This window comes from Atractosteus spatula, chromosome 7 (assembly GCF_055471065.1).
Source record: "Atractosteus spatula isolate fAtrSpa1 chromosome 7, fAtrSpa1.hap1, whole genome shotgun sequence".
Taxonomy (NCBI): domain Eukaryota; kingdom Metazoa; phylum Chordata; class Actinopteri; order Semionotiformes; family Lepisosteidae; genus Atractosteus; species Atractosteus spatula.
In genome coordinates this window covers 23126350-23152841 of record NC_142712.1, presented here as the reverse complement: position 1 = coordinate 23152841, position 26492 = coordinate 23126350, and the positions used below count along the sequence as shown (strand labels likewise).

Sequence of the window (26492 nt, the reverse complement as noted above, 5' to 3'; positions counted from 1 at the left end):
GGTGACTTTTCAGACTGGATTTTTTATATTTTCAAACAAGTGATGAACTTTGTAATTTACATACTCATAACACATTAAAATCTTTGTAAAAAATAAATCCTTACTACACTTCTAAACACTCCGGCCTTAAGTTTTCAGACTGAGTTTTCAAATCTCTTACCCACAAAAGTACAACAAAGTATAGCCTTGCAAAGTTAGAATTTAGAACACACTCCTCCACATTCCCAACAACTGACACTGACTATGCCAAGTTCTGCATTTTCCTCCAGTGCCACATAGTGAAATTACATTTTTATGTGCACACAGTTATAAATACTCCCTGTAAATGTGTAATTGTATGTAAATAAAGGATTTCAGACCAGTCTGTTGCCGTGAACAATGTGACATGATGGCCACAGAACAGAGCACTATGCGGCGTCTCTCCTAGGATTTCAGCTTTAACTCTGACAGCTCATTTCCTTTGATAGAAATAGTCACCAATTTCAAATTTTACATTATTATTTTTCTTTTTGCCTAAAGGAGTCACAGTGCCCTCTCGTCTTGCAGACTTCAAAGACGTTATTTTCTTTTAATTAAAAAATGCTTGAATGGCTTGGCGTGTTGAAATGCTATGTCTCATCGAACACGCATTCCCTTGGGGCTTACTGAATAGGATAAATATATATGCATATATATATTTTTCCCATCAGATGGGTAGGCAGCACAATGTGTTGTTTGTTCCATCCATCTATCCATCCATTTTCTAATGGCTTCATCCAGTTTAGGTTTGTGTGAGAGCTGGAGCTTATCCTGGCAAGCAGTGGGTGCAAGGTAGGATACTCCCTGGACTTAATGCCAGTCCATCGCAGGGCACACTCAGACACAAACACACAAATACACCAGGGCCAATTTTCCCAGAAGCCAATTAACCTACATGTAGGTTTTTGGTCTGTGGGAGGACACCGGAGCCAGTTGTTTGTTTGCTAGTAGCCAACAGTTGAAGATCTTGTCAAGCCATTTTTGGAAAAATGCTAGGCTATAGATTTTGACTACATGGCTACTTTTAAAACTTTCAGTAGGATTATATATATAAGTGGTTTTTGTTCAGTCACCTTTTCTTTTAAATGATTTTTTCTTTGATTCTTTGTTTCACTATCCCTGATCTGCACAGCCCCCCCGCCCCCAACATTGTCATGAGACCTGAATGTCTGTGAATGATTAATATGTACACAAGTAGTTAATAAACATATCTAGTTTTGCTTCTTAGCATGTTACTGTACTGTATACCATTATTCCTTTAAAGAATTGTTGACTTTTTAAATATTAATGTAGTAAACTAAAAGCTAGACTTTACTGCTTTAGTAGACTAGACTGATTTCACATAATTCTTAAAGCAGCCAGGTTCATGTATCTAGCCTATTGCAACTTCATCAAGGGAAGTACTTTAGCAACTGTCCTGGTTATGCTCTTAAAGCAGTGATAGCCGAAGGGGAATCTTGATGCTGTTGTTCAGAAGACTTGTTTCCTCTGCTCTGCTCCTCTGTTGCTGTGTGGAATAAGGGCTTAGCAGAAGTTTTCTAGTGTGTCTCTGGTGGTTCCTTCTTCTGGCTCTGCCTCCTTAGGAACACGCTTTTATGAAAGCAAGCATCTAACTTCTGACCCCTGCAACCAAATCCTTCTTACGTGCCTGGAGAGACTTATGGATTAATTTAACAGCCGCCAGAGAAAAATATACATTCAAGTCTTTGGCTGGATTCTGACTGCCAGGGGACTGAGCAGGGTTCAGCCTGACGATTGTGATAGTCATGCACACACTTTTTTCTGTGTGAAAATTTCCTGGCAGCAGTAGGATGCAGTGAACTGTTTTAAAGAAAGGTCTTCTGAGTAGTGGGCTGTGCCTTGAGTGTTTTAACTGTGGATCTTTTTGGAGAATTAGTTTCTCCAGTTTGCACATATTTTGCCCCCAGATATATACAGTACATGGATGGAGACAAAATGTGATTTTTACTCTTCTGTGTGATTAACCTTGCAGAAAGAGGTTTTTTTATCAATTGTATATGGTATAGGCTATAAAATGCTATTTTTCTTCTGTCTATATATACTTATTTTCACAGTACTATATACTGTAGATATTTATTTCCATAAATGTCTAATATTTAAAAATATTTATTTCTTTAGATTTGAATCCTAGAGTAAGACCCATGTAACAGAGTTTCTCGTTCTTTTCCGACATCTATGATGTGTTTTGTTTTCATAGGTTATTGCTTGCCTTAGGCCAGTCAGTATAACCTTGTCCTCAAACCTAGCAATTTCTGCTTTATGATTAATTTAACTAATTAGGGCAATTTTCTAACACCTCATTATTAATATTATTATTTATTATGTTTAATATTAATAATATTATTTATTATTATATTATTGTATTAATGTGATCAAGCTGTTCTTACAACTTCTCAAGTTGTCTAGAGAACAGAAATGAAACCATTCATTAAATTTCCAATTCATAATCACATTTTCTGTCTGCCTGGAGATGAAATGTGTCTTTATTGGCAAGGTTTTTTTTTGCATGATTGTTCACAATCCCATGAATAAGATATAGATGTCTTATTGCATTTAAAATATTTTACTTTACTTTGAGACTTCTTTGAACAATAAGTGGTAACGTTGTTATGTGTAACATTTTAGCAGGGAGTGGATATAAATTAGGAGTCACTTGAACTTCAGAGGCTCTGTTTTGTGGTTGTTATTGCCTTTAAGTGGTGTATTTGCAGTGTTATGCAGAAACAATACCTCACTTTATTTGGTAAATTGAGACAAAAGCACAGATGGACCTAAAGTGTAATCTCAACACCACTTCAGAATGAGAATGAATACCTCTTTGTAACACAATAAACAGGCAGAAAATAGCTTCTGCAACTGGGAAAGTTATTCACATTGTGAATTCTATGTTGGGATCTGAAATACTGTAAGATATTGTTACACTTCATGTCTCAGCTCTTTTGATACTGTAGGTTGGAAATGGTACCTATTCCTTTATGTCTTTAGGAATCTATTTTTTTATTCTTTTTTTTACTCCATATGCACTGAACTTAAGTCAGCCATGAATGGGCCATCTGCATCCACGAGCACTGCATGCTTCTCTCAGCTGTGGATGCTAAATATTAATGGCTCATGCAAAACTGTCTGGATTCAGTTACCAGCTGATTGACAGACTTACAGTGGAACCGTGTGTTTTAGGAAATATTACAACTTTGTTACATGTAGGGTCTTGATCACCAAGCCAGATCCTGGCGAAGTGATGCAATTTAACATTCTGTCTCTGCATTGCCTGAAGCTGAGCAAGCTACCTACAGGCTCTTATAAGTGCCATAAATTCTCTTAATCAGGTTTAATCACAGATTAATGGCCTGACAGATAAAGTTGGACTTGCCAGCATTTGTATCGCTAATCTCTACTAACAAAGCACTGTTACTGCAAACTCTTTATTTTTATACCTTTTTATTTTATTTATTTAATTGTTTATTTTTATTTCTGATTCTGTGTAAGCAAGTAATGGGAACAGGGTTCAATGCAAAAATAAATTTAATTCTAAAGGATAACCTTATTAACATAAATAACAAAATAGTATGTGAAATGTAGATTTGTTTTTTATCAGTGGTTGATCAGAGGTTGTCAGCCAGGAATCTTAGATTTATCTGAGGGGATCCATGAAAAAAGGCCTGTCTGAGGACTGTGTTAAATTAACACTCACATAGGGCTGTAACAGTACCTACGGCATACCTGTGATCGTGAAGCTGTAAATGATGATAATTCTTGATATATAAAAAATGTAATTGCTGTTGTTGTTGATTATAATTACATAATCCAATTTAATATTGTGCTTAAATTGTGGGTACATTTTGAGAGGGTTTTTTGGAATGCCTGCTCTGGCCAGGAAAGGCTGAGAACCCTTGGAAGAAGGAAAACAATGATCTACTGTACTGTAGTTCTGAGAAATCACGTTAACCTCTGCTATTGCTGGTTATTGGTTATTGCTGGTAATAACACTGAGGACAACACCATTTGAAGAAGGCTTGACTTCCCTTTCACCTGAAAATCTGTGCCAATCATCTGTCCAAGTGTTTAACTGAAAGGAGGAGATTTCTTATGTTTATTTAATTTTTATATTTTTACTTTGCTTCAATATACTGTACTAGTCTACACATAGCCTTCTGCTGTACCTCTTGAAAAAATGTGTAAGAGATGGGGTGATTCTGGTTTGCAGTTTGCTGAATTTATTCTGAGACGGCTGCGATGCGGTTGTGTTTAGACTGAACAAAAGAAATCAGAAATGTCCTTGTCTTCTGCAGCTGAACTTGACGAATTTACAGCAGAGCCCCCTCCCCGTCTACTCCCCCAGTGGGATTGTCTTTTTATGTCTCTTGCAGTTGAAGCTCTGCTGTTCCTTTACAGATAAAGTACCTCAATCCATATTCAGTATATTAACATCAATACCACCTGTGACAGAATGATAGCCAAATACTTCACGAAGCTTCACGCAGTTTAATGCTATCTTATTCTGAATGCACTGAGGAAAGGCCTTATTTTCTCCTGTCGTCTTTATGCAAGGTGGCATTGTTGTTGAAGGCAGGCAAATGCCTTTTTGTACATACAGCCAGAACAGTTTACAAAGGAAGGGAGTGAATGGTACATTTACATTTTTATATACCAGAAGCCACAGAGGCTAAATGAGATGCCAGCTAAGAATTTAGGGAAAGAGGTGGTCTTTGCTTTTTATTCTTTTTTATAGATTAATTCACCCCCATCCAAATTGTAATAAAACTTTAATATGCATGACTTTGCCTTGGGGGTACATGATTTTTTAATTGCATAGGGCAGTTCGCTTCTGCTGATGTAATCATTGAATTTTCTGTACTCTTCTGTGGTACACCAGAGAGGCACTCTTTGCATTTTAGAATGCATGTTGTGCAGCCTTTTATACTTAGATGTATTAGAAATGTAAAGAACACAGATTTGACAAGGTGAATATTGACAAAACCTTACTGTTGTTATGATGGTGATTAACAATAGTAAAAATAACTTTTAATTCAATTGTATGTTTTCCAGTAGTATAAGACAAGAAAAATGGCTTGTTTCTTATGACTGTCCATTAGGTTATTTCCAAAAGGAAATAAGATAAGATGGTTTCCTGCAGAGAAGTCTGCGATACATTTTAAGCGGTTTAAAACCATGCCCCCTACTTTATTGTCGCTTAATCCCCTGAGGAACCTGACTGTGGCACAGCATAGACTTCTAACCATTGCACAGCCCAGCCAGAGACACTTGAGGTACTGGAGGATAAATGTATACACACTGCATAGTCAAAATGACACATCATGACATGGACAAAGTCCATAATTGGAGTTCACATCTTCATACTATCTTAGAAATTCAGTAGAGCACATTTCCTTGTCCATCCATTTTCTAACCATTGTATTCAATACAGGATTGTGGAGGAGTTGGAGCCTATTAGCAGTTAATGGACACAAATCAGATTATACCCTGGATGCCAGTCCAACACAGGGCAGATACAGACAAACATGTTCATACTCACACCAGGGCCAGTTTTCCTAGAAGGCAGTTAACCTGCCAATATGTCGTTGGACCGTAGGAGAAAACCGGAGTGCCTGGAGGAAAACCCCTCAAACACAGGGGCACCATACAAACACCACACAGATAGCAACCCAGGAAGTGAACCCAGGGTCCCTGTGCTGCCAGAAAACAACGTTAACCACTGTGTCACGTTTTTTCTTGACACGGCTGCCCCTGTTTTCTTATTTTAAGTTATTTTCTTATTTTAAGAAGTTATTTTATCTTTGTCAGTTAGAGCAAATGACCTCTCATTTATTTATTTTCTGCTTTACAGTTTATGAGGTCCTAGCTTGTGTTCTGTCTTTGTTTAGTCTGTAAATGTTCTAGAGAAAAAGGTGCTGTAAAAAACTTAAGTGTGTACCACATTTACTCTGTCAAAATTTCTGTGGAGAAACGTCTATCTTTTGTAAACTTGCCTTTTGTAAAACTGGGAAGCAGTCTCTGGCCTTTACAATGTTTTAGATAAACCCATATAGCCATTAGAGGCTGTATCACTGTAGTCTGTGTAGCACTTCTCTGACAGTTAATCAGTTAATGTTTCCTGAATACAGAGGAAATAGACAAGTTTATTCATGCTGGAGCCATAAATCACAATTGTCCCTTTTTGAGACTGCTGTCCTTCGATTATTTAATGTTTGATCATTAGGTCCTGACAACGTACCAGTAACATTTTTAAAGCTGTGTCTGCAAAGACTATAATGTGCTCTACCTGTTTTATGGTGCTGTTATACAATTAAGCATAACTGTTCTGTTACCCTGCTCTGCCTTAAGCAACAAGTAATGTTTACCATCGATCATGCAGTAGGTGTCTACACTGTATACTGTAGGCAGCAGTCCATCCTCAGCATATGTGATATTGAGGACAGAACTCAACCTTTACCTGGTAACTTTCTTCCTTAAACAATCCTAAAGCTGCCTCCCTTAAGTGTATAGCAGAATATACAAAGGGAAAACAATGCATACTTTTTAAAAAAGAAGTAAATACTATTAGAAGTAAGACCAAAATTGTGCCAGGTACAACAATCTTTACAATATTTAACTTGTGGATTTTCTTATTGGAGAATGTTGACTAAGAATAGATTATTCTTGGCAGAGTTTTTTTTGTTATTGCAAGAGGTATTTACTGCACCTCTGCAATATTGTTCTGGGGATGAGCTGATAACAATAAATCCTGGCACTTCAGAATGAGTGTGCACTCCAGGATTAAGCAGCCAGGCAGCTACTACAAAAACAATGCACATCTTCTGGGAAAACCCAGTGAAACTAAAATGGGTTCCACAGACAGCAACTGGCTATGATTTTGATCTGGAGTGCTGCTTACAGTGCAGATGCTAGCAGGCTAGTCTATTTTAATGACATCCTTGGTGAGTTAGCTTAACACTATATGGGCTGGTACCTTTGGGATAGTCTCTGATTCTGATTAAAAAATAGCTGACTTGAAGCACAGGTCAATTTGACACTCCATGACAAATGTGAAATTCCCTTGGCACAGTTGTTTATGAGCAAGGTATTGTATATTTATCTTTTATAAGAGGGCAAAGAATAATGGAACATGATGTTCTTTATTTGTACATACGTGTGTATATTGAAATACATGACTTTCTGTCTTGCAACCAACTAAATATTTTAGCAACAATCATGACAATTACAGCTCTCCCTGAAGGAGTGACTAAAATAAAATCAAGTTAAGTCATGAGGTTCAATCTTGTCTTAAAAATATTGACCAGAAAGTGAGTATTTCTATCACAAAATATGCCTGCATTACTGTCTAGAGAGAAATACTGGGCCTGCTGTGGAGTTAAGTACTGAGGAACAGACTCTGAGGTGGGTCATGCCTACACTGTGTCCTGTGTCATGCCATCACTAAAGCCTCTTAAATCACCTTGATGGTCTTGTATTCATGAAGGCCAATAAAAATGCATCCTCTTGCTTTTAATGTAATAAAACAGGTAAATGAGAGCAGATGTTAGCAATTACTGGACAGCGATGGGAACTGTTTTCTAAGGCTCATCTGGTTTTGGTCTTGCTTTTTCAAATTCCTCGTATGTCAGAAAAACACAGACATGCATAGACACATAGTTAAGTGTACAGACGTGTGTACATAAAATCCAACTAGACACAAAACAATCTGACACTGCTAACTTCTTGGGTCTTTCAAAAATTTCTTCAAATGCCTTTTGCATTTGAGGGTGTTTATATTTTATTGTTATTAGATCTTTTGTGTCCATTTGTCCCCTTACAAAACCAGTTGTTTTAATTTGTATATTCTCCAGTGCCCTTTATTTTTTATTAATTTTGTATGATTCATGATGGATTAGGTGCTGTGACTGATTTTTGTAACTAGTTTTTCAATAAATGACCTTTGATCTATACCAATAGTTTTTATAAATAAAAAGCTAACGGAATTTGGTATCATAAAGAAATCTGGCCAGACTCTTTGAAATGTTAGCAAGTGTAAGAATGGTAAAGTCCATTGCACTCCCCATCTGTTATAAAGAAAAGTCCTGTGAGATCAGTAAATCCTGGTGCTACAGCACCCTGTTCTGTCTTCAAGAGAAAAACTATTTGTTATGCACAAATAATCCACCATGACAGGCACAAGAAAATATCATGATATGCTCTATTGGCATTACTCAGTTAATTGTAAAGGGTTCGATGGAAAATGCTTGGCCGCCTGTTTTCTTTTTCTGTGGATACGCATTGCGAAAGCATCAGTGGAAAAGAATGCACTAGGCAAATTACAACCTATGGAGCAATTATTTGTGGATGGTGGCCAAGTGTTTTCACAGCAAACAAGCCCTTCCTCCTGTTTCCGAGAGGTAATGGAGCTGCAGTAACAAGATGGGTGAAGCACAGAGTGCTGTTTTGCTTTTTTCCCACCATGAACCTGAGTAGGGGATTATTGCTGGGCTGTCATGGGCCTCGATCCCTGAGGGCTGATTCCCAGCCAAATGTGGTGTTAACCTTCATTGGGTGTCAGTCAAGCACTTCACTGACCCAGGGCTTTGTTTCCATCAGCTTCTGGGGTGTCGGTTTACTTTAAGAATGCCTATACAGATTCTGGGAGCTACAGGAGGTATTCACTAGGAGCCCTCCTGTTGGAGCTTTGGCTGTGTGTACATAGATGAGGTGTTGATGAAAGGTGGGCGTGTTTTATAAATAAGAGTCTTGAATAAGGAGGTTTTTGGAAACATTTAAATTGTATATTTTCCCTTTTTTCCTATATAAGACTTTTGAAAGTAATTACACCTGTTACAAAGAAGAATGGTGAAAAAAGAATCTAGCCTCGGGGCTCTGGCCTGGACTCTCTGTCTGGTTCCCAATAAGTAGCAAAGGCACAATGGAGCCTGTTAGAAATGAGATTTCTGCTTCAGGAAAACACTGAGGGTGAAAGGGTTTGTGTTCTATGAGGAATACAGAATTCATTGGTAAAGTTTAAAGCTTGTGGTAGGAAGATTTCTGATACACCTGGCAAAAATACACAATTCAAAATAAAGCGTAAGAATCAGAGTTGAATCAGGGTTGTAGATTAATCCTGAATAATTAACAACCATTTGCTTTTTATTCATTTCATAGACAGGAAAGATCTACTGATATCAATATATTCTGTACCCATTTTAAATTAAGTATTTGAACCTGATTGATCTGAGGGCATACTCTAAAAAATTAATACCAAATCTGTGAACGGCAGCCAGAGAATATCACTTATCACCTTGGTCCTGAGTTTTTTAAACATACACCAAAATGGATGCATCTGTTTACATTTAGATTCTTCTTACATATTTAATTGTTTAGGAGAGAGAAAGGAAGAGCAATTCAGTTTGAAATGTTTTCAGTTTGTGTTTCCTTTTCAGACTAAATGAAGTCTGGAAATTCTGCAAAGATTTGTGTTGTTTAAATGCAATTTACATCACAAATTGATTTAATGGGATTAGAGTTGGAAGGGTTTTTTTAATTGTGAGATTGGGGCAACTCTTTTTTAAAAGAGTTTTCAATGTTTTAGATGAAGTTATAGTTTATAATTGAAGAAGATATCACACAACCCTGACTTTAAATATTTGTATTTTTATTGACAAAGTTTAAAAACAACCAATCATTCCAGTGTCAAAATCAGTTCCTAAGTGCTAAATCTTAAGAACAGGTAAAGGTGAGAGTTATGTCCCAATGGGACATTTCCATTTAACAAAACCTTAAAAGCAGGGATCAATGGAGACATTATTTGTTGCTGGCCTTTTCTTATATGCCAGTCAGGTTCAGCCTTAATGATTAGTAAATAAAAGAAAGGTCATGTTATGGTCAAAACAAAATATTAATAGTGTACTATCTTTGTTTATGTAATTAAAGTACTGTAAAGCTTTTCTATAAAAAATCATAATTCAGTGATTTCATATATTAAATTGCCTCATAAAAACTGAAGGAGGATACACTGCAAAATGTCACATCAACAACGAGCTGCTTAGATATTTAAAGGGTCTCGACTGTTTCATCATCCAAGGTGATAATTTCTCTAAAAAATAAATATTCTTTATTGTTGTTACATTTGTTCATTCATTACTTTGTTGTCTTAATAATTGTAACATTGTTGATGATACTGCTTTGTGTACTTGTGCAAAGGTGTTTCTCTGTTAAATGCTGGGTCAGTGATCAATGTTTCAGTTCACTATGGTTCCTGCTTTACAGAACACTAATTAAGGAGAACATCAGTCAGTCTGCTTGACAGGCAACCTTTTGTTCCCCCTGAACTGCTGCAATGAACGGTCTCAGGAAAATCCTCTTCTGCTCAATATATTTTTCTTAAAAAAATATTTGCAATCTATGATTAGAGAAATATATACTGTTAAATTAAATAGAACAATAATAATGATTGTAACAGTAGATGACAATGTTTTTAGTTGTGTTCCAGCTGTTGAGGTTCAGAGATATTCTGTTTTTAGTTTTAGGTTTTATTTTCTATTGCTGGATTTCCTTTAAATTTGGATCAGCATTTGTTCTTATGATAAGAATTAGAACTGCTGCTGAGTTCATACTATAATTAACTTCCTCACAGAGACACAATTAGCAGTCAGATGAAACAATGAATAATTTCCTTGCTCTTGCTTAAAATTACATACTGTAGCACTACTGAGACAATTAAGCCAAACCTATTTAATTGGAGCTGATTGCTCTCAGAAGAGCAAACAGGGGTGGTGGCCTCTCAGACTCCAAAACCTGCATGGTTCTGTGTCTTTATGATTAGCATGTTAACCAGGTTTTTCCAAGAGCTTAACGGTCATTGCTGATCAGTAAATTGTGATGGTAAGATTTTTTCTCTGTTTTTCTCTTTCACTAAGTGCGTTTATGTTTCAACATCAAGCAATAATTGGTGACACCCTTCTTGCAAGCATCTCAGTTGTGTTTGTTTTGGCTTTCAGTTCTGACCTCAGAAAGGTTTTTAATTACAAAGTCCCAGATTTAGTGTTTTTTTCTACAGCACTGAAAAATTGGAGATAATTAAAGGATGAATAGAAACAAGTTTAGCAAGTTTAAACTTTTCTTATCATTAATGAAGCAAAAAAAATGCATGAGTTGTTATCACATATAGAACTGTCATGCAAAAGCATCTTCCCTTAAAAGGCTTGAGGGTTGAAATTGAAGCTGTTTGGCAATATGAATTTTATGGGTTGTTTAAAGAGCAGTGCAGTGAAGCAGAACCTTAATTTTCATTACAAGATTTGACTTTTAAGAAGACCTGCATGCTGATCTAAACGTGTCATGAAAAACTCCCATAATTCATTTGGTGTTCCATAAGACTGTGCTTTCTGTTAATTTGTCTCAAGGCTTTAATGGTGGATGGTAATTCCAGTGAGGTCGATGTATTTCTTGACATAGAGAAAATCATTTATATAGCAGCTTTTATCTTGAAGAATCTCAAAGTACCATCACTGAAATTCACCCGCCCCACTGGCAGCCATTCTTTTCCAGCAGCCCTGCAATACAACAGATACGTTAGAGAAAAAAAATATTAAGGAGCTCACCAAAAATAAACCTTAGCGAGGCAAGATTATATAATTCCAGACTGGTATTTAGCCAGCACACTGGAGTTAACACTCCTGCTTTTTTAACTCTATTCCATGGGATCACAGACACACCCCGACAGGCCAGACAGTTTAATAACGTTTATTTTTATATAAAAAATAATAGAAAAAATAAAGCAACAAACTAAAATAAACAAGTAATAGGTTTATTAGAAAAAAAGAAGAAAGAGAACACAACGTTTCGGCCGTGGAGCCTTCTTCAGGTGTGAGAGAGACAGGGCAGTAGGCAAAGGTAAAGTAGCGGGAGAACAAAGGTTGGGAGGGAGGAGGAGTGAGAGGCGGGAGCAGGGGACAGAAAGAGAGGCCAATCGAGGTGTGAAGTCAGAATGGGTGCAGAGAGGTGTGAAATGAAACTTCCAATGAATGGAGAAAATTTAAAAGAACAGTAGTCTGTCGTTAAGAGAAGGGACAATGTGTGATCCTAGCTGCAGAATTATTTTGGTTTCGGTGGTCTTTCTGATGTATGAGTTCGGAAAACCCTCTTTGAGAACACAGACGGAGAGATTAGAGTGGTCGTGGCCGTCAGAGGTGAAATGAGAAACAGTGGGCTTGGAGAGATCTTTAATCTTCACAGCCCTGACATGTTCTCTGAAGCAGTCTCCGAGTCTCCTTCCTGTTTCTCCAATGTAGATGGCTGGGCATTTACTGCAAGAGATACAGTAAATAAGGTTGCTGGAGGTACAAGATGCTGTCTGGGTGATCCAGAATTGTCCTGAAGGGCCTTGAATGAGTGTGGTGGTGGATGTGTACTTGCAGGTGATACAGCGAGCTCTGTTGCAAGGGAAAGTGCCTGGTGTGGATGGTTGTTGAGGGCGGTCAAGGGAGCTGTGAACAAGGAGGTTATGCAGATTAGGTGGTCGGCGATATGAGATGATAGGGCGATCAGAAAAGAGGGCCCCAATGGAGGGGTCATCCTGTAGGATGGAAAAGTTGTGGTTAATAGTCCTGGGGATAGGAAGTGTGTTAGGGTGGTAAGGAAGCACCAAAGGAATGCGGTTGTTACGGCGGGAGTTCCTGATTGGGTTGATGGTCCGGGGGGTGTTTTTGGCTCGGGCAAGGGCCCTGTCAATCACACTGCTGGGGTATCCTCTGTTGATGAAAAAGGAGTACATTTCGAGGGCTTGGTTCTCGAAGTCGATGTCGTCGCTGCATAATCGTAATATAATCATAATCGTAAAATAAATTTTCTCCATTCATTGGAAGTTTCATTTCACACCTCTCTGCACCCATTCTGACTTCACACCTCTTGATTGGCCTCTCTTTCTGTCCCCTGCTCCCGCCTCTCACTCCTCCTCCCTCCCAACCTTTGTTCTCCCGCTACTTTACCTTTGCCTACTGCCCTGTCTCTCTCACACCTGAAGAAGGCTCCACGGCCGAAACGTTGTGTTCTCTTTCTTCTTTTTTTCAGCATGGAATAAACTTATTACTTGTTCCTTTGCAGCCTACGCATGCTGACGCAGCTACCCACCTAAACTAAAATAAAGCCTAGCTCTTAGTTTCTTGACTATCTTAGAGTTCTAAGTTCTAGAGTTCTAGATGTCTAAATACCAGGGGCTACAAAGCTGCCACAGGTATATTTCTTTTATAAGACAATACTGTTTATCTAAAAGAAATGGTTTCCATACTCACACTCTGTGTGTCCAGGTTTATCAGGTTTGTATTCCATTCAGTTTATGTCCCTTAGATTTTATTTCTTACAATCCTTTTCTCTCATCTTGAGTGTTCTAGTTGTTATGGCAGTACAGTAAAACACTACACTGGCTGGAACTGTGGCAATCTGCACTCACTCAGAAGTGCTTCCCCAACTTCCAGTGTACCTGCTACTGGCTCGATAGTCAATTTTATATAGACCTTGAACCTTGAACTTAAACTTTATTGCCATATGTAACCGGTACAACTGGTGCTGGTACAATGGAATTCTTACTTACAGAAAGTCTCTCGATTGTTAAAAAAGTGTAAAACATAAAGTGCAGACAGTGCATCAAGACAGTATACAAACAAACAGTAGACAATGTACAAGTAAACAGTTTGAATGTAAACAATGCAGACATGTAAACAATGACTGCAATAAATAAGATGACAACGAGGTAGATGGTGTAGGTGTGGTCCAAGGGGTATGGCCAAATGTATTTGCCAATCCCACTGATTGTGGGTAGAAGCTATTGAAGAATCTGGTGGTAAGTGTCCGTATGCTCTTGTATCTCTTCCATGAGGCCAGTGAAGTGAAGAGCTCATGCTCGGGGTGTTGTCAGTGAACAGGGCACACAGCTGTTTCTTTGTTCCAGCATTTGCCTGTTGATGCCATCTTGTGTGCCAGCATTCTCTCTGAGCCATCTAAGCTTTAGGGAAAGTCCACCCTTCCAGAAGGTTGCCTCTTGTTACAAAATAGGAACAGAATAGATTAACAAGTACATAGATTACAAGCTTGGCTTGGTTCAGGGACATAAACTGGACATGCCTGAGAAAATCAGGTTCAGGAAAAACTTGATCTGCTGTAGCTGTATGGGTTCCTTTGCCGAGAACAGGATTGGCAGAAATCAGTTAAAGCACTTGTGGGTTAGTAATGTTACCTCTGTTCTGTGTTTGTCACAGGATCCCGCCTTCGCCAGGAGGACTCCCCTCCTCGGATTGTGGAGCACCCTTCTGACCTGATCGTCTCCAAGGGGGAGCCGGCCACCCTCAACTGCAAGGCGGAGGGCCGGCCCACCCCCACAGTGGAGTGGTACAAGGACGGAGAGCGGGTGGAGACCGACAAGGACGACCCCCGCTCCCACCGCATGCTGCTGCCCAGTGGCTCGCTCTTCTTCCTGCGCATCGTGCATGGGCGCCGCAGCAAGCCGGACGAGGGAAGTTACGTCTGCGTGGCCAGGAACTACCTGGGGGAAGCCATCAGCCAAAATGCATCCCTGGAAGTGGCCAGTGAGTACTAGCCCTGTTTATTCGTGGAACTGGCTCTGAATTTGGCAAGGTGTCCTCCAGCTGTGGCTGTCCTAGTGTTGGCTTCTGTTCTATGTGGGCTTTCAGTTTCTGACTTGAACCAGCTATTGATTGAACTGATCCAAAGCAATTGCTTTTTTTCACAAATGAAAAATAATTGTACATTTTAGGGGGCAGCATGAGGTAGTTCTTAGGGTGCTGGTTCAGTGCTATGTTCACCACTATTGTTTTGCAGTTAGAGGCACCATATCATCATCATTCTGTATTAGTAAATCATTTAAAAATCATTAGTTACATTTTTGTTTCTCTGAAAATCTTCATGTGGCAGTAGTTTTAAGTGTGTGATCTAGAATTTCAATACAAGGAGCGTGTAAATTTATTTACAACACATGTACGATATTTGCTACAGCATTTAATGACAGGTTTGAAATGACAGATATTATTTGTGACATGGTGGTTGTGAGTGAGCAGTGGTTAACTTTGTTGTCTCATAGTGCTGGGGTCCTGGGTTACATTCCTGGGTTGCTGTCTACATGTTCAGTTTGTATGTTCTCCCCGTGTTTGCATGGGTTTCCCTAGGGTGCTGTTTTCCTCCCTTAGTCCACAGACATACTGGTAGGTTAATTGGCTTCTGGACAAATGGTCAGTGGTTTGTGTGTGTGTCCTACAATGGACTGGCATCCCATTTAGGGTGTATCCTGCCTTGCACCCATTGCTTGCTGAGATGGGCTTTGGCTGCCCCTCAACTCTGTATTAGATAATGTGACTTGGAAAATGGATGGATATTATTTGTAACTGTGTTATAGATTGCATAGCCAAAGCTGAAAATATTCTTTGTAAGTATTGGCACTCATTAGATGCTGTGTAGTTAAGGTACTCCATCTTAAAGTTTAGACATAAAAAATGGTGTCCAGCCTTTCCTTAATGACAAAGATGTTGCTAAGGAGAAAGTAAATTCCATAATTTTTAGGATCACTGAGCATGCTCAAAGTGGTGTTGAAAAAGTGTCGGAGAATGTGAAAGCAAACTGACTTTTTTGCACTTCATAATTTCTTCTGTGTAGATTGGCAAGCTTTTGACAGTGTATTCTTATTACTGAGTGTCTGTTTTAAAGTGTAGACCCTAACAAGTAATTCTTGCTTTTGCTGCTTCTTATAATGAAACAGTTTCTAGCCTAAGTGCTTAAAATTCGGTGCAGTTCCCTCTTGGTCTTTAGAATGACAGCTGTTACTGTTGCCTGTGTAGCTGCCTTAACCCAGAACATCCTTGTCCATGTTAATCCTGAGCACTTCGTTTTGTTTTAATAAACCTGTTTTACTGTATGCTCTTCCTTCTTGTGCCATTCTTTTCACTAGCCTTTAACTCTTTGTCTTTTCTGAATGCTGACAACCAGTGTTCAAACAAAACACAGGGCCAAGCCTAACAGAATGTAGAGCTAGGCTGGCCCTCCCTGCCTAAGGAAACTTATTTTCAAGGCGTTTGTTTGTGTGAGTGTGAGTAGGCGCTGTCAGTCCAGATCGGCCAGTCACTGATTATGTCACAAAATGGCAAGTATTTCAAACATCAGTGGTTGCTGCTACTCTTTCATCCCCTTATCCTCAGCATTGTGAACTGGTCTCAAGTATCAGCGCTTTGCATAGATGTCCAGGACCTGTCACTAAGGCTCTTATTGTAATCTAATCAAGATGACTGGAGACAGGGTCGTGCACCCATTTAGAAAACGCCAGGCTGGTTTGTCAGAGCTGCGGAGTGTTATCAGCTTGGACTTGACATGGAGCCTTTTTAAACATTGTCGCTAGGAGAAAGGAGCCTGGTGGAGCTCAAATCTCTTAACCCTTCTAATAATGGCACCAGTGTTTTTTTTCTTCTTTACTATTATTTCATTTGGTTCTGTTGCTTCCACACTCTAGAATTCCCTTCTCATTTGTGTTTTAAATACTCCTACTTTGTTCTCACTTAGATTGTAACCAACCCTTCTCATTGGTGTTCCCCCAAAAACAGTTTTCCTATTTGAAATTGGTTGTTGGAAAATTATCTGGGGTGGGACTACAGCACTGTGCAACCGCTGTTAATTTTGTGTATCCATATGTATGGAAATATCCTTGTTCCAGGGTGTGCAAAAGGTTATTAGTTTTGTAGCCATTTATCTATTGTTATTGTTGTAACTCTTATCTACTTTTTTTATTTATAATTTATATGGTATGTTTTTGTATTTAAATTATTTTTCATGTACAGCACTTTGTGAAGGATTCTTGAAAGGTGCCATTTGAAATAAAGTTTGACTTATTCTCTGTCATTACAAACTTAAGATCATTTCTAAAAAGTGTTCTAAACTAAAAATAAGAATTGTGCAGAAGAAGAGACAAAATGCTTAGAGCAGATTGCAAACCCAACTATTTTCTACAGTCAGAGACACAGAAGTAGTCATGGAGAGTGTAACAATTGATTTAAAAAAATCAGGGTGCTCTGACGTTTTGTCAAAGTATCTCATTTAGTCTTGTCATGTCAGCCACTAACAAATAACAACCAGAACTCAGTCTGCTGTTTCTAATATTCTTTGTCGTCTCGTTAGGCCTTAGCATTGTAGTTTCCTGGAGGAAAAAAAAAGTAGTTCATATGTGTTCCATGTGTTTATAATTACTGTAAATCAGATGCTAAAAATACTTTGCAAAAAATGAATAAAATATAATATTTTCAGATTTGTTCATGTGAAAATAGAAATAAAAAACATTTGGCTTGAAATTCCCATAATTAATGAGTATAACCCACAGCTGCAATACATTTTGCTTACTCTGTACAAGGTTCAAGTACAACATTAATGATACAGGCACAATTTTCAACCCTGTCCTTAAAGACATGTTTTGTGCCCCTGCACACCAGGATTTTACATATAATTATGTTGTCAGAGCAACTTGGACTACATGCCTGCAGGAGAAAACGGAGACATTTGCAAAACCGATTACAAATTTACAAGGCTTTATTTAAACTTGTATCAACTCTTAAGCAGGATATTTCGTGATTCAGGGCATTCTACTGAATAATTACAAACCTGCAAAATGTTTTCTTTTCTCTTTCCTAGAGAAATGAGAAGGCTTTCTCCCTGTCTAGAATCTCCTTAAAGCACACTGTTCACACTGAAACAAAGACAGAGCTGCCAATACCATTTGTGAGCCAGCAAAAAAATGCAGTTTTGGAAGGAATGTCTAAGATACCTAATTGAATTTGGATTTTTTTCTCATTAATACCCTTTGAAGCTTTTTTAAATAATCCAAGTAAAAAGCTGGTAGTGAAATTATTTTCTATCCATGACTATCATTGATAAACTATAAAAAAACTATTAAAATATATTTTAACCCTAAAAAGGTTTATCATGTTTAGGTGCTGACTTCTATGATTAGCCAGTACTTAACCCATTGTAAAGATAATCCTTGTTTCAACAACTCTGTTTTTCCAAGCTGTAAGAGGTAATGGTGTGACCTGAACATTTTCCTTTAACATACAGTACAGTCAACAGCCTCTCAAAGAAAGCCTGTCTCCTGTTTAGCATACTTTGGTTAATGTGTAATGCACACACTTTCCAAATGTCCATATTCTGAAACATATCCATCACTCCTTTATATTCACATTGCTTTATTGCAGTAGCATTATACACTCAATGCTAAAGATACATACGAGCAAAGACAACTCTATTAATGGGTTTCTCATTTGCTCTTATACTCCAGAGGTTACTGATTAAGCTTTGTCTTTCCAGGCAATATAACATTATTTGCTACAGTATATAAGGAAGGATTTAAAAACATTCTGCTCAGTGTTTCTTTACTGTTCCCTAGAACGTACGCAGCTGTAGGAACAATGAACAAAGCTGAAATTTTTCACCTACACAAATATGTGCTTGACTGTTGTACTGATTTCTTTGCCTTTTGGTACCATTAGAGCTTTTTGCTAAAAGTACTTTTTTATTTTTAGTCTTGCTGTTTAACACCCACTAAAATTTTCTAATGACTAATAATTATATTCTCACATGCAAGATACAACTTAAAACTGTGTGACCACTTCCACAGATATTTTGAGTAAGAGGTCTGTAACAAATTGTACATTCACTATGTAGTTTACACTTCAGAACCAAGGGCTCAGGGCTCATACATTTGGAATAAGGTTTTTATTCCATTCACAATCATTGACAAAACAAGAGGAAAAGGAAAAAAAAATCCACTGTGCTTTTTTTAGTGTTGGCTGGGGCTGACCTTGGGGAAATGAAGTCCATTGTAGCTTGCTGGGTCCTGTGAATGGATGTGGGGGTGACTGAACTAATGTGTGCATTGGGGGCTGGGGGGTTGGAACGTGCTTTAGCGTGACGGAAGAGGCAGCCCTTCACCAGCAGTGGAAGTCATCTGCTGAGCGCTGCACAGTTGGCACATGGCAGTAAAAGTCATATCTGAGACGGAGACCCCCTACTCCCCCTAGCCCTCCCTGACAGAGGAATATCTGATAGACATCTGTTGGCTCTTTCATACTGTAGAAACCGCTCTGATGGCATAAGAAAGAGGAGATAATCCTTCTAATTCAAAAGAATTCATTTTCTTGTTTGCCTTTCCTTAAAATAATGAATGTGGACGGTGCCTGCATCCAGCCTGCAGCTGAAATCCCTTCTCCTTGTCTTTTTTTAGCTTGAGCTCTGTTTCCATTTTCTAGCAGTGTGTCCTAAAAATGAAATATTTTTAACATCCTTTTGTATTTGTTTTTCATTTAAATTATTGCAAGGTGTTTTGGATGAATAGCTTAGTTTCCTTTGAGAAATATTTCTTCTTGTCCTTTTGGACTGAATTTTTTAGCACTGTTTTGGTTTAATTGTCCAATAAATCGCAGCATGACTAGTACCTTGAGAACACCTTTTACTGTTGGAATAGTGCAATATGTCCTTTTTTGTTGCAAATGCAGCAATAGTTAAGTTCCCTACTGGAACACTGATTAACTGTATATTAGTAACTGTTAAGTCACACTGGGTAAGTAAGTTCTAAGGCGATTGACAAGCCAGGTGGAAATCGAAAAGGACTAGGCTCTTCATATTAGGGGAAACTATCATATCTGTGGTTTTTGTTATCTAATTCTTGTTGTTTACATTGACAGCAGGATTACCACCTTGTGAATTTAAAGAAAGCTTCCAAAATGTATTTTAAATGCAGTCATTTTGGGATCATGCTTGCCTTGTGAGAGGTGAGGTCAAATATCCACCATCCTGTAAAGTAATTAGCAACATCCTGTGTATTGCATCTTCCTCCTGATAATGTGCAACTGCAACTGCAATACTTGTACTTTATTTTTCCAGTTATAATAAATGAGCAGTTGTATTTATAGTGTAAATATGTTCAGCTGATGCACTATTTGTTCTCCACTGTCCTATGTTGCTTTCTGCTAAAGGTGTACCTATACTACAATAAGCATTTGCATACTGATGCAATTTGATGCCCATCGCAGTATTTGGTTTAAATTGTACTTTAAAAAACATTGTTTTCTCATTATTTTAGTTCATTGTGTAGGAGTGTATTATCTAAATTGTACACAGCATTTATGAAAAAAATATGATGTATTTTACTTTAAAATGTAACAAAACTAGGTAAGGTGGATGGCTTCCTCTCATTTGCGGACTTTCTTATGTTCTCATATTGTCATTCCTGATTGTTAAAAAGATTAACAATGATAAGGAAATGGCTGATGTGGTAAATAGCTGGTGTGGTTTCACTCAGCTGTTTACTAATGAATAAGTCAACAACATGTATCAGGCAGCAGAAGGACGGAACTGTTTTGGATATTAGAACCACTCAAGATTAATCTCAAGATGGTATCTTATCAGTCGTAAACAACGGAAAAAAAATATGTTATTTAGAAGCCATTGATGTAACTCTTCCAACAATTGCTCAAGACAGGAGTAGTACCTTAGAAATGGAAAATTGCCAATGTAGTACCCATCTCAAAGAGGATTGGCAAAACAAACTCAAGTAATTATAGCCCAATTACATAAAGGTACAAGATTATGGAAACAATTATTTGAAGTAAAGCAGAGGATTCACTGAAACACTGTAGAAGCAGTAAATGAAATTCAAAAATATATAGATATAATTCAATACTTGGTAAACACCTAACAGGTGGTGATTAATGTAATGTTTTGCACGAAGGCAGGTAAACTATATTATAAATTCACATTGGGAAACAGAGTTAGAAGAGGGCTACTTATGAAAAAGACTGAGATGTTTATATTGAGACATATTTTAATTTTTCTAGACAATGTAGGGAAACAAAGAAAAAGGCAAACAAAATGTTATGATACATACAGTAGTTAAAAGTGTAAAATTCAAGTCACAGGATATTAAAATTAGTTTAGAAAACTCTGAGAGGATCTGTTACAAGTATTTACAATTTTCAATGGTATCGACAAACTCAGTAGATTTTTTACATATCAGCAAGCTAGTAATGGAATATTTTATATTTTATTGGAATATTTTATATCAGAATAAATGAGCCAAGTGTGCCAAAGAGAAGTTTTTATACTGTAACTCCTCTAAGTCCTACCCTTGAAAGATTAAACCATATGTGCTTTAGAAAGTCCTTTAAAAATCAATCAAAAGGTATTATTAGAATACTTAAGGACCAGCTTTATCTATTGAGCTCTCAGCTTCCTGTCAATGGGCAACCATTACTGCAAGGCGATGGAGAAAAAGTTAATAATGAGCATCAATACTGGAGGCGGTTGCACACACTTCAGCAAGAAGAACAGATGTGCAGTGTAATGTTGTCACTGTTAAACCCAGCATTTCCAGTAAATATATTCTACTCACAATAACTTGGTCAACAATATCACTCATATTACTGAAGTCTGTTCAGTGCAGAACACCTTTTTTTTGTGAGTGGTAAGCCTGCAATAGTTCCATTGCAGATACAGTACAAGCTAAGTCCAGAATAACTTATACAAAAACATATTTTTTTTGTCATTATTGTAATTTTAATTTGTAAATTACATGGCATTTTAATTAATTCAAATGAGACTTTTATTCTTTTTTTTTCTTTTGTTGATTGAACTCTGCTGGATTGGGCCCCTGTTAAATACATTTCTTGAATCATTACTGTATTCAGATTGTGTTTATACAATGGCTATGTTCCACTCAACTTTCAGCTGCTCAAGTTTGGGTTTCTAGTTTGGATGGAGGGCACAGCACACAAAGACCAGGACTGGCAGGGAAACAAACTGTTCCTCAGGCATTTGTTTTCCAAGGAGCTTGGTACAGTACCAAATGAAGGGCAATGGGTAGATCCTAGCTAATGATGAGGTGTGTGATAGAAGACAACATTTCCAGAGGACTGTTGGGGTGTCTGCAATGCTAATGGAGGAGTACAACATGGCAAGAACTAAGCTACATGTTGTCCTAAATCACTGCTATTTTGGAGTATGCATAGTGCTACACTTTTTATGCAGACCTTGCGTTGACCTTGGAGCTGGTCCCTGCTGTTTCTGAGGTGCTGAGGTCTTGCTCAGAGTCGCAGTATTTGCAGACTAGCTTCAGTGGAAATTCAAATGGACTGAAGTGGCTGCAGGACACAAGCAGAGGCCTCAAGAGATTTTGCCTAACCAAGAACTGGTCCAAGAGAGCACATTGATCTGGAGGATTGGATGGAATTTGAAAGGCTGGCGGTCTTTAATTTCTTGTGTTGATTGCTCTTTCTGCTTGACCCTTTCAAGGAAGAAATCAAGGCACTTGCCAAATGTTCTTCTTCATAAGCTAAAAAACTTTGAAATGTCAAACAAATATTATTAGGCATCCTTTTGGTATTAAATTACATTAAACTACATAGAATATACAACTGGAGATGTTGCTCTAATATACAGTATGAAAGTTTATATCATGAGAGCAAGTGTTACCTTAGAAATCTAAATTAAGCTTACAGGAGTATTTTGGCTTTTTAAGAACAGATTTTTTTGTCAGCTGCCAAGGTAAATGAAGATTGTTTAGTAGCTACATTAGGTTATATAATTAAAATTAGTTTCCTTTAGTTTCATTTAAAATTTTAAATGAAAGCAGACTGTGTCTTGTGCTGTTATTGTGACTGAGTGCGTTCTGGTTCTTGGATGCTGAGGATTTTTAATCATTTGTTTCAGTTTAACTCAGGTTATAAAGTATATGTCATGACAACCCACTGTAAATTTATTCTAACAATACCACTGTCCTAGCAATGTTGTGAAAGCCTTACTCTGTACAAAAAGTTTAATCTTGCATACAGAAAGTAAATGTTCTTTCCTCTGATTCATTTGGCCTCAGAGCCAAATTCATTGAATCTTCCATTTTTTATGCAGCTTCTGCAAGTGCATGTGCCCACCAAAATAAAGTGTTCTTGCTATGGCATGTTGGATGACTGCTTTACTCATGCTATAGCAGTTAGTATTAATATATTCTATAAGTATTTAGAAAATTCTGCTGAAAAGAAGATAAGCATTCTGTTCACCTGTCGTGATATGAAGAGCAGGCTTATATGTTGCGGTATGAAACTGTCTCTCAGACAAGACTGAGATTCAAGACTAAAGGAATTATTTTGAACCCTTTTTAATCCTTTGCACTGATGCCTTTTTCTGTTTTAGAAATCACATTTCCTCTGCTCCAGCATATCTTTTTTCTTAATTTCTTCAGTTGGTTGTACAGTATGTGTGATATCTTAATGGTTCATAGTTCACCGAGTCCCATCAGTTTTGTGTGAGCTGGAGCTGTTGAGCCAGAATAGGCTGTGACTTCTGTGATTTGCCAGACCTGTGACCTGGCAGTATTATTATCTAAAATACCTCAAAACTCTCCCAGCTGACACAAGCTCTCCTGTGTCCAGTGATGGCTGCATGTGATAATGGCAGATGGCTCTTGCAAGGGCAGATTTGGGGGTCTTAGTGGGAAAGACAGAATTTAATTAATAATCTCTTAGTAGTATGGGGCAAAGAAAAACAATGATCCAATTGTAAGTTTTTAAAAACCCTGTATAAACTCAGCTATTTTTTTCTGAATTGCCCTATGACACTATTTCTCAGTAGTATAGTTGCAGGACAGTGTAACTTTTGTCTTTCCATTTAATTTACAGTACTTCATCAAGCCAGACACTGCCTGATGCAATGAGTTTGCATTTGTTATCTATGTCTAGATATATTTTAAGGATGAGTTTTATCTAACCATCAGGTACTGCTGAAAAGCTCTGAAACAACATCAGAGATAAAGCAGCTTGATAAGCTTGAAGTGTGACTAAGGGTATGAAGTAAGCATAATTGCGATGTCCTGATACAAATCTTCAGCAGAAACTAGGTTTGTTATCCATCTGTGGGACTTTAGCCAGAGAACAAGGGCCTACTGGCACAGCCTCTCAGCAGAGATCTCCTGAGATGGGAAAAAAGGTTCTTGAGTTGTATCAATGAGGAAAGTCTCATGGCCATTGCATCTGTTGACTGCACTGGTTTTGCAAAGTTGCTTACTTCAGAGGATTCAGAACCAGTGATGTGAATAGAGAATTCTGTCCCATTTTCATTAATGTTGCCCTAATGAAAAGAGGATTCACATCCACAGTGAATTGAACGCAACCTAAATTTCTTCATGTTGCTGCCTAGTTTTATATTATATTTCTCCAGAAAGCTAAAGGTTTAATTCCTGAAAAGCATGCCTGGCTTTCTATGACTGTAATGCCAGAAGAAACTAAATGATTTGAAAGTTCAGTAAGCACAGTTCAGTTTTGACTTTTACATTAAGCATTAGAAACAAGAGCATTAAGGAGAAGCAAGGCTGTAATGTTACCTGATATGGTTGTTTTATCTTTTTGTTTGGGACAGAGTAGACTGATCACTAGTTCTCGTGGTCCCTGTGTCCACTGAATGTAATTCCAGACAATTACTTGACCCTATTATGCTCAGGTCTCTTTTGCCTGGCTTCACTACTCCTCTTAGACATTATCTGTCTCCTGTCATAAAGACATTAGGTTATTTGCAGTTCACTCAATTTTCAGCAATATGAATTGTACCAGTCAATGAGAAAGGAAAAAATAATATTATTAACTCAGTTAAGGAAAACAGTTACTTTCTAATTACTAATTACTTTGATTTTGCAATGTGTTTTTGTTTAATTTTTTTCAAGTGATTTATTTGCATCTTTATTTTCACATTTGGAGTTAATTTGCTTGCTACACAGTGCTGAATGTTACATGTTGGATTTTAGAGCTTGGAAAGTAATGAAACTCATTTATATTGTAAAAAGAAAAATCATGACTTCTTGATCTAATAAAAGTAATTAAAACATTGTGTCATTTCAGTGTGTATTGTTTTCTGGTGCTGAGTTTTAAAAGACTTAACTCCTTTTTGGTTTCCACGTTTTGACTTGCTTGCAGCATGTTTAATGGCTGGTATGTGTTCTTACTAATGAAAAAGGTAATTCAATAACTTTGTTATTGTTTGTGTTTTTTCTTCTTCATCCCTTAAAAACAGAAATAATAATAATTGCAATCACATAGGATTTTTAAGGATCCCCAAAACACTTACAGTAACTGCAAAATCCTCTGAAGTGCAGCATCTGCTTGCTGATGTGCAGCAGCCATTGTGTACCAACATTAGACTAACTGTATTAGACTTCAAGAAGGATATTGGAGGAGTGAAAAAAAATCTTTAACATTCTTCACCGTTTTAAAGTAGGACAGGTTGTGTAATACTAAGCTGGACAGGACACCAGGGTTAACTCCGAGCCCAGCTTTGTAAAGTTTCTGAGACCAGATGTGATCTTGCTTCAAGGCAGTAATGCTACTGTGAACTTTATTTTTGTTGTTGTTGCAGGTTGACAGCATTTGTATTCATGCAGTTTTCTGTCATCTAATTAAAATCTTTCAGCCATAAAGATTTAAGAATACTCTTCAAATTATAGCATTTTGGTGCCTGCTGTTGAGGATGGCTTAACATGAGAATCCTTGGTGAGCTTTATTTTCCTTGGCACAAGTAATAGGTTTATTCCATGCTGAAAAGAGAAGAAAGAAAACAACATTTCGGCCATGGAGCCTTCTTCAGGTTTTTTTCTTCTTCTTTCTTCTTCAGTTTATTTTCCTTGTGTTCTTTGTGAGATTTCTAAATATTAAAAAAAGGAAACATTAATGTCAGACATTTAAGTTTTACTATTGAGAAAAAAAAAACAAAGGGAAGTCTCTGAAATTGCATCATAATGTTGACTTTTCAAGTCTGAGGGCTAGAGTTGTGTTTTCCAATGGTGATAAAATTGTATATTAAACTTTTTAAGCACTGGAAAAACATACTAATTTTTTGTTTTCCACCACTTCAATTATAATAAAGTGTTTATTTCTAAAAACATTAGCAATGAAGATATGCATATTTTGAAGAAAATACAGACTTAATTTAGGTGTTCTAGATCTTGGACATGCACCAGCTTAATATGTTTTCTTAATTATTTATTTTCATGGAACTTGATATCATTTTTGCTCTAAAGTCAGGAACATGATCATTACCTTCTCATGAGTTTTGAAATCCAGAACTTGGGGGTGGCAGTGATTTTCAGGAAAAGAGCTTGATCTCTAGGGCCCAGTAGACAGTGGCTTATTTATCAAAAAGCTAAACCTGATTTTCAATGGGGAGACAGAGTGAGTCTGGGGAGCTTGAGGTATACCCCTCTCTTTTGTGTGGAGTTTATCTGGAAAGGGTGTGGTGATGAAACTGAAGAATCCTCTGTAATAGTACACCTGACAGAAAGAGATGGAGAGTGAGAGAGAGATGAGAATCTTTTTTTAAGAGCAGAGAGCTACCTTCTATAGGAGTAGCTTACATCTAAATTAGAGAGAAGATGGCATGTCCTTTTCTCTTGG

The 26492-nt window shown here is 37.5% G+C and overlaps 1 protein-coding gene across 1 annotated transcript in view; it reads left to right on the top strand.

The window, feature by feature from the left end:
- robo1 (roundabout, axon guidance receptor, homolog 1 (Drosophila)) overlaps window positions 1–26492 on the top strand; it is a 502355-nt gene that overhangs the window by 273054 nt on the left and 202809 nt on the right. The window contains exon 3 of the mRNA XM_088921682.1: window positions 14277–14603. Within this exon, the coding sequence (XP_088777808.1) occupies window positions 14277–14603 (327 nt within the window). The remainder of the gene's footprint in view (window positions 1–14276; window positions 14604–26492) is intronic.